This window comes from Primulina tabacum, chromosome 11, assembly GCF_025594145.1.
Source record: "Primulina tabacum isolate GXHZ01 chromosome 11, ASM2559414v2, whole genome shotgun sequence".
Lineage (NCBI taxonomy): Eukaryota > Viridiplantae > Streptophyta > Magnoliopsida > Lamiales > Gesneriaceae > Primulina > Primulina tabacum.
In genome coordinates this window covers 10489688-10508101 of record NC_134560.1, presented here as the reverse complement: position 1 = coordinate 10508101, position 18414 = coordinate 10489688, and the positions used below count along the sequence as shown (strand labels likewise).

Genomic DNA, 18414 nt, shown 5'->3' with positions numbered 1-18414 from the left:
TCTCCGTTTAAAAAATATTAGTATGACAAGACGATGACGGATTCGGAAATTTTCTCAAATCAAAACTTATTATTGTCTATTATTATTAGTTATAATATCAATATTAATATTAATAATGATATTATTATTAATATTTTAAAAAATAATAATATTATTATATTATTAATAATAATAATACTATTATTTTATTATTGATATTATTTTCGGGACGGGTTCGGGGATGGAGATAGTAATCCTATACCCGTCTCGAACTACATCGAGGATTTAAAAAAATCCCCGAACCCGAACCTGAACCCGAAAAAATCGGGGATCCTCATCCCCGTTTCAGGTTTTCCCCGTGGGGCTCCAAACCCGTGGGGAAAGTTGCCATCCCTACCCATAATGGTAGTGAACAATTAATGATTTGTATGGTTCATTTAATTGTTTTAAATAAAGTGTACTATTATACAGAACGACTACAATAACAGGGACATCATCTTATATATAGTACAAACTAAACGGATGTCACTAGTGTAGTATGAAAGATTATCGTAAAAGACTACTTTTCTGACTACTGCTTCTGTTTTTGTATACTTCATTCTCAGTTCGGTCTACTGATATTTCTTTTTGCGGCATGTTTTGTTTTGATTCTTCTTCAACAACTCAACCAAAACTATGGTTCTGATTTTCTTTAAGATGAATAATGCTTCTGGTTTTTCTTAAGCAATTTCAATACCAAAAACTTTGGTTCTGGTTTTTTAGAAGTTTTTCTCACGCAGCACATTATCACATTTGATCTATATGTTAATAATAAAAATAGAAAAATATATCTAAAAATCATATATTATTTTATCTATAAAAATTTTAAACAATAAATAAATATTTTTCAAAAAGTCAATTGCTTTTTCTTTTTATCATTTATTAGACAAAAAATTTTGATTATAATTTTTAATTATTTTTTAAAAAAATGTTAAAAGATATTTATATTGAAATTTAAATTAAGATAAATAATAAAATATATTAATAATAGTAATAATTTATGGAAAATTAATAAAACCAAAATTATATTTTATTTAATATGATTTGTAGACAATTAGAGGGTGTTTGAGAGTTCATAAGTTCTAAAAAATAACTTATAAGTTTCATGTCAAACTGTTTGGCAACTTATAGCTGTTTTTTTTAAAAAAAATTGAGATACTCTACCTTTTTAAAATATACTTATCTAAAATATCTTTATATATTGTAGGATCGAGCGCTTGTGGCTTTATCAAAGTGATAGCTAGTGGTAATTGTGCAATTCAAATCTTTTAAACCGCAAAGCAGCTCAAGCACCACGGTTCGATCGCTCAACCAAGCAATGACAATTATTACACGCAACAATCTCCTTTTCAATAATTGCACTCCTTGCAATCAATGTGAATCGAACCCGTGACATTGGCTCTGATACCAATTGTAGGATCGAGCGTTTGCCGCTTTACCAAAAGCTATAACTGTTGGTAATGGTGCAACTCAAATCTTTTAATTCTACCAAACAAGGATAATTATTGCACCCAACATATATGTTTTTAAATCCATATTTAATTTGTATTTCTTGAATGTTTATTTTATCACTTTATTTTAAATTTTTTATCTCTACTTTATCACATTTTTTTAATATCGAATTTAAAATACGATCATGTTGTTACATCAGCCCCACCCAACCGAATTGATCAACCGATTCGTTGGTGAAAACGTACCAATGGTAGATGATAGATGATGAGGCTTCAATGGCTGCCATCCAGAATTTAATACGGTAGGGGACTCACGAAAATTAATGGCGATGAAATGCAAAACCTGTGCCGATTCCTCGTCTAAGCTTCATCGGCTTCCAGTTCCAGCCGACAATTAACGAATGAAAAGCATGGGTTTTTACCGATTAACAAACTTGGCATCTCTTCTATTTCTTGGACTTGCTTTCCTGTTGTATTACAGGTATCCTCCTGCTATTAGTTCGGGTGAAGATTGCCCAAAATCCATCTACGAGTTCACCGTCAAGGTGGGTTTTTTTTGTGCACTAGAGTTTATTTCAAGATTCTGTTTGTTTATTGGGTAATGGGTCTTTTATTTTTCTGGGATCTATGTTTTCTTCTCAGTTGAATGATGCGTAAGAGTCATTCACCTAATTTTATTTGTTGCTACTTGGGTTCTTTCTTCTAGGTGTATCCAATGCTGAATGTGCTTTTCGCTATTCTGTAAATGATAACGTTTTAAGCATATTGTTGCAATTTCTGTAAGAAAATGTAGAGAAATATGAAGCTATCGGCTGAGTTTTCTGGAAGGCAAATCAATCTTATTTTATCACTTCAAGACTATAGAAGATATGCAGATTGATATCACACGCATAAGAACAATGAACACATGAGTTTTTACGTGGCTCGGCCAAATCAAAGCCAACATCCACGGAGACACTATCATTGATCAATATACAGAGATACAATAAAACAATTCCTCAATGAACTCACTCAGATTTCTTCCAGAAATACTCTTTTGAATTCGCTCAATTGTTTTCTATCTCACGCTGATTCACTGTCATCAATAATCAGATTGTAGCTTCTTTTGTTATGCATGTACTGCCCTTCTCCAGCCTTTATATATTAAGATTCCTCAAGATTACTTGCTACCTGCACTCCCAGTTGCACAATCAGTGACACTCTAGCTTGTTATCAGTTTCAAGAACCAACTCCAACTGCCACTTTTATATTCTTGATTGATGACCGAGTGCAATCTTTATCTAGTGTAGATGACTTGGCACTTAGAGATACAATTCTCCACCTTGCTATTTATCTACCTTTCGATAATATTGTCTCACTTGCCTCATTTCATCTAAGGTTCTGCATCATTTGTCGTCCTAACAAGTTTTAAACAGTAATCAAACTTGTTGCTTTGGAGGGATTTAGTACATACATCAATCGGATTATGTGTAGTGTTGATTTTCTTCACATGTACAACCCCTGAATCAATGATGTCCCGAACGAAATGGACTTTAACATCTATATGTTTGGACCTCTAATGAAATACTTGATGTTTAGTGTGAGGCCCGGGGCCGAAAAGAGCGGAGGGTGATCGTCGGTGCCATGAGGTTGCACGGATAATGAGCGGCTTCTGGCATACTTCTAGGCGAATGGAACATGAATGAACCGATCTTACACCGGAAGAAGAGGGATTCCAAAAACTATTCAGGTATGGGACTGTACAGTTGATGAATGCTTAAAAAGATTTGATAGGTACTACTCATATCAAGAAGGTTCATCTTCTTTTCGATAGCTCATCACTTAAGAACTCCAAAGTTAAGCGTGCTTGGTTTGGGGTAATTGTGGGATGAGTGACCCCCTGGGAAGTTTCCTAGGGTGCGTGTGAGTGAAGACATAAGCACGTTGGAAAGACTCGTCTTGGTACAGTGGGGACACTCGTCGAATCTGGAGCGTTACAGTTGGTATCAGATCCGACCTCTCCTAGTACGGTGTGGTTCGGGGACGAACCAAGTGGAAGCTGGTGGGCATGTGAGGCCCGGGCCGAAGAGGGCGGGGGGTGATCGCCGATGCCATGAGGTTGCACAGACAATGAACGGCTCTTGACAAATGGAACATGAATGAATCGATTACACTGGGAGGAAAAAGATTCCAAAAACTGTTCAGGTATGGGCTGTACAGTTGAGGAGTACTTAAAAAGATTGGATATGTATTACTCATATAAAAAAAGTGCATCTTATTTTCGGTAGCTCATCACATAAGAACTCCAAAGTTAAGCACGCTTGGCTTGGGGTAATTGTAAGATGAGTGACCCTTTGGCAAGTTTCCTAGGGTGCGTATGAGTGAGGACATAAGCACATTGGAAAGACTCGTCTTTGTATTATGGGGACGGTTGTCGAATCTGGGGCGTTACATTTAGTTAAGTGAATCAATTATTTTCTTGTTTGTTTGCTAAAGGTGTTTAAAATATTTACAAGAATGAATGTTTAATTGTTAAATTATTTTTTGAGATGTTTTGTTTGTTCTTCATTTGGTTAAAAATATTGTTTCCATTTCTATGTTGGATATGATGGATTTTCTTGTTCTTTTGCTAAAGGTGTTTAAAATATTTACAAAAAATAATATTTAATTGGAATGTGCGAATTAGAAAACGATCTCTACAACTTAAAATAAAAAATATTTCCCATAACGATGTCCAAGTTAACGCGATTTCAACAACATTCTTACTCAATTACCTTCACTGATGACTTCTCGAGGCATAAGTATGTATATTTTATAAAATACAAGTCTGAAGCCTTTAAAAGGTTCAAAGAATTCAGAGCTGAAATAGAGAAACAATTTAAAAAAAGTATTAAAATACTTTGATCTAATTGAGATGGATAATAATAAGTACTGAATTCCAAGATTATCTTAAGGAAAATGAGATTCTCCCACAATGGATTTTTTTTTTCGGGATTTGCACTTGAGACTGTGACAATGTTGTTGGACATACACGAGATATGTAAGGGAAAACCTCTCAAATATTCTTATCTTAGAATATCGATAACCAGACAGTGAGTGACAAATTGGATAGTAGATTCAGTTTATGCTACTTTGTGGGATATACAGAGAACTTAGTTGGATACTATTTCTATAATCCAAAAAAAAAAAAACAAAAGTGTTTGTTTTTAGGAATGACACATTCTTAGAAAAATAGTTTCTATTGGATAGAAAAGGTTGAACCATAGAACTCGCGGAAATTCGAGAAACACCCACACCAGACAGTCGAAGAGGTTTACGCTCTTAGGAGGTCTGAAAGGATCTTAAGGCCACCTGCTTCTTGGAGAGGCCAGGATAAGCCCAATCTTGGATGTGATCCAAGATGAAACTTCAAAGAAGCGTTATCTAATGCCGATTCATTCAAATGGTTTGAAGCCATGCAGTCGGAGATGAACTTCATATTTTCGAACCATGTTTGGTCCTTAGTAGATCCACCTGGGAGAATTGTACCCATAAGATTCAAATGGATTTACAAAAAGAAGCTTGAGACAGATAAGAAGGTGGGGACCTTTAAGTTCATCATGATTCTGCTAGCCATAGTTGCATGATATGACTACAAAATGTGAAAAACGGATGTGAAAGCATCGTTCTTTAATGGTGATACTAATAAAGAGATTTACATGTCTCGATCCGAAGGATTCACATCAGTAGGAAATGTATAAAGTGTGCAAACTTCAAAGACCGATTTATAGTCTTGAATATGCATCGAGGAGTTGAAACTTTAGATACGATAACATCATCAAAGAGTTTGATTTTGTTAAAATTTTGAGGAACCATGTCAGTACATGAAAGTTAGTGGGAGCATAGTTGTAAAAAGCGCTCGCCTCGCTCGCTTAAGCGCAAGACGAGGCGAGGCGGCTTGGAAGCGCTTCTGATTGATCCAGCCCATCAGATTGATGAAGCGCACGCTTCTGGGCGCTTTTGTTAGGATGTTGGAGCGATGGCTTGTGCTCTTCTGCACAATTGTTATTTTAAAATCTGCCCAATTCCATGTTTAGCCCAATTCCAGGTTTAGCCCAAGTCCAGAATAAAAATTAAACCCAGCCCAAGTCCATAATTAAAATCTATATCGTTGCTTAACAATTCTGAAGTCATGTGCTGCTGCATCTCTGCGTGCGTCTCTTCTCTGCCTCTGCCACCGCCGCCGCTCCGGCAACCGCCGTCGCCGCCGATCCGGCCGTGCCGCCGCCTCCGCCTTGTTCACTTCTCATTTGCTAACCAAAAATTGGTAAACCCTGTATCAATTTTTGGAGTGGGAATTCCTTTTGTATTGATTCTTTTTTGCAACCCTGTATTAATGCTGATAAAATATGACTTTTTATTTTATTTTGATTTTTTGATAATATTTTGTTTATTGCGCTTTTTTCTGTAAAGCGTGCGCTTCGCTTTGCGCTTTGCGCTTCAAGCCCCAAGACACTTGAGCGCTTTTTTGCGCCTTGCGCTTTTGACAACTATGAGTAAGAGTGCAGTGATATTCCTAATATTTTATGTTGATGACATCTTACTAAATGGAAATGATGTGAGATTGTTACAATCAACTGAAGTATGACTAGCTAGTAAATTCTTCATGAAAGACATGAGTGAAACATCCTATGTATTAGGAATACAGATCTTTACCGTATGTCAAAGAGGATGCTAGGACTCACCCAAGCCATTTATATTGATACCATACTAAGGAGATTCTCTATGGAAGAGTCCAAGAGAGATATCTACCAATGTATCATGCTTTGACTCTATTCAAGACTATGTGCCCTATGAATGATGAGGAGATAGAAACCATGGCACACATTCCCTATTCGTTGAGCATTAGTAATCTTATGTATGGTATGATATATGCTCAACCTGATATAGTCTTTTCACTGAGTGTTGCAAGAGTCAAACCTCGGTCCATTGTATTGGAAAGTCGTGAAGGATATTCTCAAGTACTTGAGAAAGACTAAGAATTTGTACATGGAATAGAGGTGGAGAATTAAAACTGGAAGGCTGCACTGATTTTAGCTTTCGATCAATATGGATGATTAGAAATCAACATCTGATTTGTATTCAAGCTCAACTGTGGTTCGTCTCTTGGAAGAGTTCCAAGCAAGATACCACAGTGGATTCAACCATTGTGATTGAATACATAGCTGCATCAGCTGCAACGAATGAGGCTGTTTGGATTAGGAATTTTGTCCAACATTTGGGCGTAATTCCAAATGGAGTCGATCCAGTCCCCTGCGACAACACTAGTGTCATTGCGCATACAAAGGATTCAAGGTCTCATCGGCGATTTAAACATATACTGAGGAAGTTCTACATCATTCGGGAGATCGTGGGAAGATGAAGCATATCGTTTGAGAGAATCACTTCTGCAGATAATGTTGCTGATCCACTTACGAAGCCCTTGGCATGAACATATTTGAAAAACATCGTGAAGCAATGAATTTGAAATCTATCGGTAGTTGGCTATGGTTCAACTGAGAGGATTATAAGAGTAGGCGCCTAAGAAGCTAACTTGTCACTAACCTTTATTGACTCGTGTAATAAACAATCTTTATTTTAATAATATTTTACGATTTAATACATTCTGACATTTACTGTATCTGTATACACTTGCAAGCTGCATAGATAAAGACCTTGAATATACTATTGTACAATGAGGTCGTACTTATCACGCTGATCATGAAACACATTTTAGTTACCATATATTCTTTCCTAGTCGATTCAACCACCTAAAATAAGGATAAAAGTCGCTAGAGTTCGAGACTATCATATGTGATGTTATACACCATGTTTAATCGGTATGATCATGAAGTTGTCAAATCAATCATATGGGTGATTATATGATGAATCACTTAACAGTTCTCTCTCCGACTTTCCAAGTGTATATTTATATGCAACTCTCGATATACCATTGATTGCAGATTCGATCGAGATATCTGAATTGAAGGAACCTTACTGTACGCTAACCATCATTTTCTGGTTTTTGCAAGCACTATCAGTGATACCTAGGAGATTATGGATACCAAGGAGATTATGGGACGATGCTTCTAGACGCTCTTACCATGATCCGATAGGTGCAATCAGAACTGAGTTCTGACATTCATGTGATCAAGGACTTGATGAACAAAATGAGACTAACAAGGGTAAGCCCGTATAAAAGATAAATGTTGCTTTGATTCACATGAGACTAATGGCTAGCTGTATCCCTGAACCATTGAGGGTCACACGAGTATTGATTTCCGTGTTTCCGTTGAAATAGTCAAATTTAAGGAGTTGAATTTAGTGATTATAGTTGATGGAGATCAAACATGACTTATAAAGGTGTTAATATTTGAAAGTTGTGCGAGTTAGCATGACTGCTAAATTTGTAAGGAGAGTGCAACTACCTAAATTTTGTGAAAAAATTCCACAATAGGCTGCAGCTGCCAAAAATGAATTAGTGAAAATTTTGATTTTCGAAATTTTTAATATGCATCATAATTATGAGTTTTGTTCCCCCATCATATCGGTGATGTATGATAGTCGATTGGATTATGTGAAACAATGATAACGAATTATCTGATTAATAGGGTTGGAGAATCTTAATACAACTCTAACTAGTAGGAGTCCTAGTTAGACAAGAACCTTAGTAGAGATTTTGACAAAGTAGAAACTATAGTGAGAGTTTTAACCCAATAAAAATCAAGTGAGATTTTTGACAAGTTAAAAACTCTCAAGTAAGAGTCTTAGTAGAATTCTAACTTGATAATGAAAATTATAAATATAACAATGCATGTCAAATTTACATGGTAGACATTTTATCTTTCCAACTTGATAACGAAAATTATAAATATAACAATGCATGTTAAATTACATGGTAGACATTTTATCTTTCCTCAAGCTCCAAATTTCGACCACCACCTAGTACAAGACAAAGGTCTCGACCGTACACCATTCTCATAACCGCCAACCACCGCTACTCGCCGCCGCACGCCACCTTCAGGTCTTGAGTTTCAATGCACAATTTCTTCTAGTTTTCAAGTGAAAATTAGAATAGAAATTCAAGTGGTAAATCATGGACTTAATTCGGAGATTGAATAACGATGTTTGATCTAGTATATCGTTCGTAGGGATTTACAAGAAGAACTATCTACGCTTAAAATTTAGAATAGTTGGATCCAAGCATTAATCACTAAAGGTAAATTTTCAGTGAACACCCTGTGAATGGATTTAGAATCATACGACACCAAGTCATAATTTTTTCAAATTATAAAATTTTTAAACTTCCGCTGCATCTTGGGTGCGAGAAAAAAATATACCAACATACAAAGCCAACCAGTGCATCGGTCTCATCATCCGAACTCTCAAATTTCAGTCCAACATTCAGAGTTTCCTTTAGGTATCTGAGAATCCACTTTAGAGCCTTCCAATGTTCCACTTCAGTGTCTGCCATAAAACGACTTTCGAGGCTCACTGCATAAGATATGTCAGGTCTTGTACACACCATTGCATACATGAGGCTCCCAACCCCAATAACATATGGAACTGTAGTCATGTAGTCCTTATCTTCTTCAGTTTGAGGTGTTTTTGAATTAGAGAGTTTGAAATGCTGTGCAATAGGCCCTTTCACTGGTTTGCAGTCATCTCTTTTCTCTCTGTATTTCATGATTTCCATTCCAAGAATCTTTCTTGCTTTCCCAAGATCTTTCATTTCAAATTGTTTAAGTTTCTTGATTTCTGTCAGTTCATTGCTTGTCAATAACATATTGTCAACATAAAGAGCAAGTAAATCATATTCCAATTTGCACACTGATTCAAGTAAACACACCAGTCATATTGGTATCTTTTGAACTGTGTTTGATCATAAACTCATCAAATCTCATATACCACAGCCTAGGAGCTTGTTTAAGACAACACATAGGATCTTTTTAACAAGCATGCCAGATTTGTTTTACGCTTGACCTCAAACTTTCATCCAACTTCCCATGTAAGAATGCAGTCTTAACATCTAATTGTTCAAGCTCAAGATTTTGTTTGGCTACTATTGACAATAGCACTCTTGTAGATCTATGTTTAACAACCCGGGAAAAGATTTCATGGAAATCTATTCCTTCCACTTGGGAAAAACCTCGTCACTAATCTTGCTTTATACCTTTGTTGTTCAATGCCTGGAATACCTTCCTTTTATAGATCCATTTTGAGCTTATTACCCTCTGTCCAAAAGGGACTGATACAAGTTCCCCGTATCATTCCTTTTTAATGAATCTATTTCATCAAACATTGCTTGCTGCCAATGTAGCTTATCTTTAGAATTCATTGCTTCTCTGAAAGTTTCTGGTTCATCTCCTGAAATTTCAGAGGCCACATTCAAAGCATAAAGATCAAGTCTGCATAGCCAAATTTCTGAGGGGGTTTAATGCTTCTTTTCTATCTATCCATTGTCAACCAGTAGCCATCCTCTTGGGAAGTGGTTTGACCACAAACCTCTGAATGAAGATCATAGATGAGATTTTCATTATCCTCTAGAGTTTCAAGAGATGCAAGGTCCACTTTGACTCACATATCCACTTCTTCAGTTGGTTTTGACACTGTTTCTTGTGTAAGCAGGACCTTTTTCATAGGGAAGTGGTCTTGTTTAAATGTAACATCCTTGATAATGCAAGTCTTTGATTTCCCTGATTCTGTACACCTCAGTTTATATCCCTTCGCTCCTTCTGGATATCCAAGGAACACACACTTCAATGCTCTAGAGTCAAGTTTTCCTTATTTAATATGAGCATAGGCTGCAAAGACTTTCATATTTGTGAAGTTGGGTTGCCTATTTTTCCACTTTTGTATGGTGTCATGAGGTCTAATGGTGTTGATGGACATCTATTTATCAAGTAAGCAACTGTTGTCACAGCCTCAGCCCAAAATGATTTGTTTAGACCTGAATTCAACAACATACATCTAACCCTCTCAAGTGGTGTCCTGTTCATTCTTTCTGCAAGGCTATTCTGTTGTGGAGTGCTAGGGACTGTTAGATGCCTGGTGATTCCAGTGGAATTACAGTGCCTTTGAAACTCACTTGAGCAGTATTCCAAGCCATTATCAGTCTTAAAATTCTTTATCCCGAGTCCGACTTGATTTTCCACAACAGTTTGCCAAGTTTGAAAATCTAGAAAGTGCTTCATTCTTTGGTTTTAGAATAAAGACCCAAACTCTTCTTGTGCAGTCATCAGTGACTGTCATAAAGTACCTTCCTCCTCCTCTACACACTTCTGTAGTTGGTCCCCATAAGTCCGAGTGAATGTATTCTAAGGGTGCTTTTGTAACATGAAGCCCTATTTTGAAACTCATTCTAGTAGTCTTTCCCTTTACACAATTTTCACAGATGTCTAGAGCTGATAACTTGGTTTTCCCTAACAGACCTTGTTTGTGTAGTTCTATGAGACCTTTCTCCCTCACATGCCCCGATCTTAAATGCCACAGCATTATGTTATCATTCTCGTACTCAGCTAGAGATGTAGATTCAATTATCGATTTACCAGATAGCACATATAAGCCATTTGATCTTATCTCTTTCATCACATTAAGAATTTCCTTTGACTGTCAGCGTTCCTTTTTCAGCTTCGAAGGATTGTCCAGATTGATCTAATGCTCCTAGTGAGATTAAATTCCTTTTGAGTTCAGGCACATATCTCACTTCATGTATTATCTTTTCAATTCCATCGTACATGTTCAATCTATGGTTCCAATTCCCAGTACTTTGCAGGACTTACTATTTCCTAAAAGTACACGGCCACCATTCACTTCTTCAAATGACTCGAACCAGCTCTTATTAGGACTTAGATGAAAGGTGCAGCCACAGTCAAGAATCCAACATTGATTATCCTGGAGTTCAGTAGCACATAGCACTTCTGCACTGTCATATCCATTAACAATCAGTGCAACCTCACCCCGATCTTTAGATCTTTCCTTGGTTTCTTTCTATCCAGACAGTCTCTCCTGAAGTGACCCGGTTTGTGACAATGGAAACACTTCCTTTTCTTAGTCCTTGTCCCAGATCTACTCATGTTCTTTGGGTGAGACTCTTTCTTAAGAGATCTTCCTCTTATATTAAGACTGTCACCATTTTTTATCGATTCAGCTTCAATCTTGTCATCTGCTTCCTTCGTTTTTAAAGCCTTCTGCATATCATCTAGTGACAAGTATTCCCTTGCATATTTCAGGGTGTTAATGAAAACTGAATAAGATTTGTGCTGGGAGTTAAGCACAGCTAATTCCATCACTTCGAATTTTTCATTATCAGGCATTGTTTGTGTAAGACATTTCAGACCTCCGAGTGATTTTGCAACTTTCTGTTGTACGAGTACATCATACATTCTTCGTCGCTAGAGACCGAAATCTCCCTTCCCATCAAATCTTCCAATTTCAACCTTCATATGATCTCCGTTGTGAATTATTAGGCAACCTGGCTCTGATACCAGTTATAGAGAAATATGAAGCTATTGGTTGAGTTTTCTGGAAAGCAAATCAATCTTATTTGACCACTTCAAGACTATGGAAGATATGCAGATTGATATCACATACATAAGAACAACGAACACACGAGATTTTACGTGGTTCAGCCAAATCAAAGCCTACATCCATAGAGACACTATTATTGATCAAGATACAGAGATACAATACACAATTCCTCAATGAACTCACTCATATTTCTTCCAGAAATAGTCTACTGAATTCACTCATTTGTTTTCTATCTCACACTGATTCACTCTCATCAATGATCAGATTGTAGCTTCTCTTGTTATGCATGTACTGCCCTTCACAAGCCATTATATATTAAGACTCCTTGAGATGACTTGCTACCTGCACTTCCAGTTGCACAATCAGTGACACACTAGCTTGTTATCAGTTTCAATAACCAACTCCAACTGCCACTTTTTTATTCTTGATGACCGAGTGCAATCTTGATCTGGTGTAGATGACTTGGCACTTAGAGTTACAGAAAACAAGATAAACTGTCACTGGCATTGGGAATTCTGATTGTTTTCTGTAGATACTTTATTTGGCTGATCAAAATAGAATGATTTCGAATGACTTTGATGTAGAATTACTTACGTTATATGCTTGTGTTGCTGCTTAATAAATAAAATTACAGGACATTCATGGAAATGATGTGTCTTTGAGCAATTACAAAGGGAAGGTGCTCCTCATAGTAAATGTTGCTTCAAAATGGTAAGCCTAATATTTTCGTGCCATCAACTTTTTCCCCCTGAATTCTTCTAATACTGTCCTGCTCATGTTCTTGATGGGCTTTAATTTGTTCTCTCTTTTTCTGAATTGTGCGGAATCTTGAAATTCAACTCAGTAACAAGGTAGGTTACTCTTATGCCTTTGGTCTTATGAATGGACCGAGCGTTACGTTCTTTCACTCAGCCAAAAGTGTACTACAACAAAGGCCTATTGACTTCCGACTGCAAATTAGTGGAATCTGTCAACATTATTATAGTTCCAACACGTACGGATCTGAAATTCGTTGTTTATTATCTATACGTGGCACATACATTTTTGCCCTTCCGGTGACATTTTCTTGGAAAAATATGGATCTAACATGACTTGATTAATGTAATTCAACTTTTTATCACTTGTTTTTCAGGTCAGGAACTACTTAAGTTCTCGTCTATTACTAAATTGTCTGTGAAAGAAATACTTCGTTTTTTTGAAATCAAGTATTGCGGTAACCTTAATATTCTGAAGTTGAAGCTAAAACCTTGGCACATTTCATCTTTCACAGTGGTTTGACCCAGTCGAATTACAGGGAGCTGAATATTCTATATGACAAGTACAAGCATCAAGGTTTATCTGGCACTTATGTATTTTATTGTCTCTGGGTGTTGTATTTAAGTGTTTTTGTGTTTTCACCGCAGGCTTCGAAATATTAGCATTTCCTTGCAATCAGTTTGCCTGGCAAGAACCAGGTACTAGTGAAGAAATTCAAGAAGCTGTATGCACCAGGTTTAAAGCTGAATTCCCAATATTTGAAAAGGTATTTGTTTTTAAGGTAGCCGGTTGTGTCACATATTTTCGTCATTTCAATTTGATATAGTATCTTACTGTCCGGCTTTCTTAACCGACTAACTAATAATCCAGTATCTTACTCTTCATTTTATGAAAAGTCAATATTGTCAATCGATCCATTGCTTTACCTAAAAAGGGAAAAATATCCTTGCATTAGTATTGCGCCTAATTCAATTTTTGTCAAGGTCTAAGACCACCGAATCTGAAGCAGCGCAAGACCAAAATAACAATCTTATGTTGTCCTTTTACCATGAGTGGAACTTTTCTTAACATTGTTGGGAAAGATAGTTTTAAGTTTCAACATATCATTATTTATGCTTTCTGATGTTGTCTGCGTTTTTTCTTCTTACTCGTGTAAAATGCATGTCGAAACTTGTGACAAAATTTGACTTTGTTAACATCTCAGATAGACGTCAATGGAAAAAATGCAGCACCCCTTTACAAATACTTGAAGTCACAAAAAGGCGGATTATTGGTCGACACTATAAAGTGGAATTTTACGAAGTTTTTGGTTAACAAAGAAGGAAAAGTAATCCAGAGATATGCCCCGAAAACACCACCTCTCGAGATTGAGGTAGTTCAATATGTTCATCCCTTGTTTAGTCATAAGTTCTGTAATGGCATATCGATTTTCATATGTTTGAAATTTTCTTGAGCAGAACGACATACAAAATCTTTTGGATTGATCTGGAATATCCAGGTTTGCTAATCTCTTTATTTCGATTGTTTCTTTATATGTTTACTTCATATACATCTGAATTCGTGTGTAACCTACTTTTAAACAAGTAGATGATCAAGAAACTGGGGTTAGCCCTCATGTCTCTCAGAATAACAATTTTGTTGTTGTTTCATGAATCATGAGATTAGTTTAATTCACTTTATAATAATGAGTTAGTCGATCCAAGCTCATCAACCCCAAACTAAAGAAGTTTAAGCTCACTAGCTCACGCTTTGGACGTTGATTCTGTTTCGTAAATATGTCTGAGCAGTTTGATATGTGAGCTCGGCTTACAAATGTGTATGAGTTTCATGATAACCATGCTACCATACACTTATACACGCTACAAAATGAGTAAAAACCTAATATCTGTTATGTGATTTAAACATCATACATGTGGTTTTACATTCGATCACCATATGGAGGTTATTTTTTAAATATGTCTCTGTGGAGGGTTATTTAAACAAGAAATCCCCTGTATATGTTGTCAAAAAAATCTCCAGCTCTGAGAAACTTGATCTCGATCGAGTTCGTTTATAAGCCGACTTGATGTTGCCACGAGTCTAATCTTTCTGCCATAATAGTGATTCAAGGTCAACAAATTCTTTATATTTGTATACACCTTTTAGAGCCAGATATTTTTCTATTTATGATGGGGGCAATACTCTGTAGGAAAAATTAAATTTTATAAAATTTGTCATTAGAAATTCATTATTTACATTTACTCAGCTGATGCAAACAAGGATTTGATGTGATAAAGCCCAGCACTGATTCACTTGGGAGCATTTAAGCGGCTGGTGTATTGTTTGGTAGTTAAATTGGCTTGGCTATCAGGTTTCTATCCATTTTCAGTGCATTTGTTTCCAGTCATGTTAAAAAAAATTGTTATTATTTTAAATATATTATAGAGAATTTCAAACTCATCTCCTTTGAATTTTAATAGTAATTATCAAGTATTTCTAATGTATCTTCACAGTGGTGTCATTTGAAATTCATTATTAAAAAATAATTCTTTCCATCCAAATAATTTAAAATTGGAATTTTTAAAATATTTTCTCATATATTCAAGGATTTTATGATGAAGACAGTGTTCTACTATCTTATTATAATTTTGTGCATTAAATAATTTTTTATTTAGATAATATTGATAATTGGATTTTACATGCAATCTTGCATCCTCTACAAATTCAAATGCTTTCATATCTATACTATCTGTACTTATAAAATGTAATATATATATATTATAAATAGGGAACATAGTAGATAAACTATTTGTATGACCACATCAAAATTGGAACATTATCCTTAATTTTTTTTAAAATTTATGATTATTTAAATGATAATTTATCCAACAAAAATAGAAAACTGATCACAAAATTAGGAAATATATTTTTATAATTAGTTAAATTAATCTTTTTAGATAACTATATCAAAAAATTTGCAATTTTTGTTTAAAATAAAAGAAACCAATAGCCCCATAAAACAAGAAACAATAAAAATAGTTGCGATATCGATAAGAGCTTAGAGATGGTGTATGAACTCTTTTAATGTTTTGTATTTGTAAAACTTGAACTGACTTTTAACAGTTATTAGTTGTTAAAACAATTTCCTGAACTGCTAGACTTAATTGGACCACTAAAATGAATTTGAGCGTGGAAACGGTCCGAATAGACTAGTGATATAATATATATTAAATGCAAGAAATCAATTATCTAGTGATATAATATATATTAAATGCAAGAAATCAATTATCACAGTGGTTAGATAAAATATACAGAAAGATTGAGTAAAACAGCGGTTAGATAAAATATACAGAAAGATTGAGTAAATGCACAAGTAAAAGGGACAAGATTTTATGGACGTTCGTAGATAACAACTCTTACGTCGCCCTTTCTACCACTTATTAAAGAATCGATTAAAAGAATTTGATTGATCCAACTCTTTTACAAGCTCACTCGATTAGGACTTATCATTACCTAAATCGAAACTCTTAGTGATAACCTAACACAACATACTCTGGATGTGTAAGAATTTTCGATTTGCCAAAGGAAACAAACTTTCCAATTGGTAGCTTCAAATGGTTAGAGTTGGTAGAGTAACACAAATTGATCCTTAATGATATGATATGAACAAGCGTGTGCTAGGTGAGAAACTTGATATTTGAAAACTTGAATATTGTAGATTGTGAATGCTTGAACCTTGTTAGTGTCTTTGAATTTCTGAATCTGCAATTTATATCCAAAGTCTTCCAACGGTCGGAAAATTTTTTAATGATCATTTGACCATCTCTCGATAGATTGACATTGTCAACTTCCCTTCATCGTACACTGTATTAAATGCTTATTTGATTTTTACGGTTTTGGCTCTTTTAGCTTCTGAAAAGTTGGTTGACTTCTTGACATTTAAGGAACATTTCTGTCAATCGAGAGTTGGTAAAATACTGTGCATGACACTTGATCTTATAACAGTAAACATTTCAACTATATTGTATCCATATTGATATACTAAATTCTGACTGGTTGGATTGCGGTTAGAGTTGAACAATTTGACTCTAAACACTTCTTTTATAAAATGGTCCGTTTAAAAGCAAATCATGATTTGATATGATGTTTGCAACTTGCTTGAGCTTTTGATAGAGCGACGAGCAATTTGATTTGTCTACGGGGCTAGAAACTTGTAAATACAAAACAACGACAGCTAGATCTGAAAAAACTTGATGTTTTTTTATTACCAAAACTTATGGTATTTGTCAAACTAACAATTTCTTCCTTTTGAGTGATGACAAAATATAGTCACATTGATGATGATGACTTGCACAATATCAAAGGATAGGCCATCGCAATACATATTGTAATGAACATCATAAGAATGAAATTCTTAAGTGGAATAGAAATTCTAGGTATGTTGTGCAAGGTGAACGACATGGAAGATCGTGGCAAACCGATGATGATTATATGAACTAGTACGAATTATTGTATGCATTATATAGCTTATAATGCATAGACTTGGTTTTTGTCCATTTCCAGACAATATGTTTGTTCCCGGAAAACCTCATCCTCAACAAATTTTTAGCACACCTTCTCCTGATTCGTATCAGTCATCCGGTGGTTTGATACAATATGGACATTTGGTCGGTTCGATATTTACCGATTCGATAATATTGGTAAATATAGCGGTTTAGAGACTGATCGATATGGTGATGAATTTGCAGGGACATCTGCTGGGTTCGATACTGCAGTGACATCTGGTGTACCTACTGGGTTTTGATACTGCACGGTCATCTACTGTACCTATTAGGTATGATAGTGCATGGCCATCTGCATCGAAACATGTGATTCATTCATTTGTTGACCAAGGTTACCACACTCCATTTTTCTCAAATTTTCAAAGTTTTACGGAGCTTCTCCACAAACAACCGGTGCATGAATTGAACCCCAAGAGAAATGTCGTATCACTCGTTTCCTTTCTAAGATATTCATATATAAACAATGAAGATGATGATGACGATGATAATGATGGACATGTTACCATAAGTCGAGAAAACAATCCTTATAATATTTACTTACGTAGAGCTGATCGACAACATCGACCACTAGCTGTGGAACAAGAGGCGACAAATTTTATTAAACAATTTTTTTCTAATATATATTATTGTGTAATGGTTTGTGATTATTTTTTATGTACTTTGTGTAAAATGTTTAATTTTTTTATTGTAGCTTATATTTTTTTGTTGAAATGTTTAACTGTTTTAATATATTGCTTAAGGGTTACCAGTAATCAGCGTCGAATCTGGCTCTGCATCGGCCTCCTCGGCATGCATCACATAAGCTCGTCCAGTATTGGGACTCGTGTTCTTAGGGCAGTCTGCTGCTTTGTAACCCTCCTGTCCGCAAACGAAGCATCTGTAGGTCCCCCGTAAACACTTGCCGATGTGGAACTTGTTACACTGCGTGCATGGATGTCTGTCATCTGGCTTAGGCGCCCCTGGCGCCTGAGGAGGTCTCTGCTGCTGGGGCATCCAAACCTATCCCTGGTGCTTCTCCTGCCCCTGCTGCCTCGGTGGCCCTGAATATTGTTTCTTCTGCGGCTTGAATCTGTCCCAGGTGAGGGTAGCCAAGTCCACTGGATGAGCGGCTCCCTCCCACC

At 35.8% G+C, this 18414-nt stretch overlaps 1 protein-coding gene and 1 long non-coding RNA gene across 3 annotated transcripts in view; one reads left to right on the top strand and one right to left on the bottom strand.

The window, feature by feature from the left end:
* Window positions 1-1665: 1665 nt before the first annotated feature.
* On the top strand, window positions 1666-15189 carry LOC142517989 (putative glutathione peroxidase 2). Of its 2 annotated transcripts, XM_075620550.1 has the most exons (7): window positions 1667-2014; window positions 12631-12707; window positions 13267-13328; window positions 13400-13518; window positions 13957-14124; window positions 14210-14250; window positions 14998-15189. In XM_075620550.1, the coding sequence occupies exons 1-6, from the start codon at window positions 1871-1873 to the stop codon at window positions 14234-14236; spliced, it is 597 nt and encodes a 198-aa protein (XP_075476665.1). In that variant the 5' UTR covers window positions 1667-1870; the 3' UTR covers window positions 14237-14250; window positions 14998-15189. The 2 variants fall into 2 exon arrangements, with proteins under 2 accessions (XP_075476666.1, XP_075476665.1); XM_075620551.1 differs by lacking the exon at window positions 14998-15189 and having other exon boundaries at window positions 1666-2014; window positions 14210-14252.
* Window positions 14208-18414, bottom strand: part of LOC142517990 (uncharacterized) — a 26271-nt gene continuing 22064 nt past the window's right edge. Inside the window, exon 2 of the long non-coding RNA XR_012813445.1 lies at window positions 14208-14255. This is a non-coding gene — a long non-coding RNA (uncharacterized LOC142517990). The remainder of the gene's footprint in view (window positions 14256-18414) is intronic.

Bases quoted from the DNA above. Each gene is read 5' to 3' on its own strand.
- LOC142517989 (XM_075620550.1), top strand. From the start codon at position 1,871: ATGAAAAGCATGGGTTTTTACCGATTAACAAACTTGGCATCTCTTCTA. The intron at 12,708-13,266 runs GTAAGCCTAATA...CATCTTTCACAG, and splicing joins GTAAATGTTGCTTCAAAATG to TGGTTTGACCCAGTCGAATT. The intron at 14,125-14,209 runs GTAGTTCAATAT...TTTCTTGAGCAG, and splicing joins CACCACCTCTCGAGATTGAG to AACGACATACAAAATCTTTT.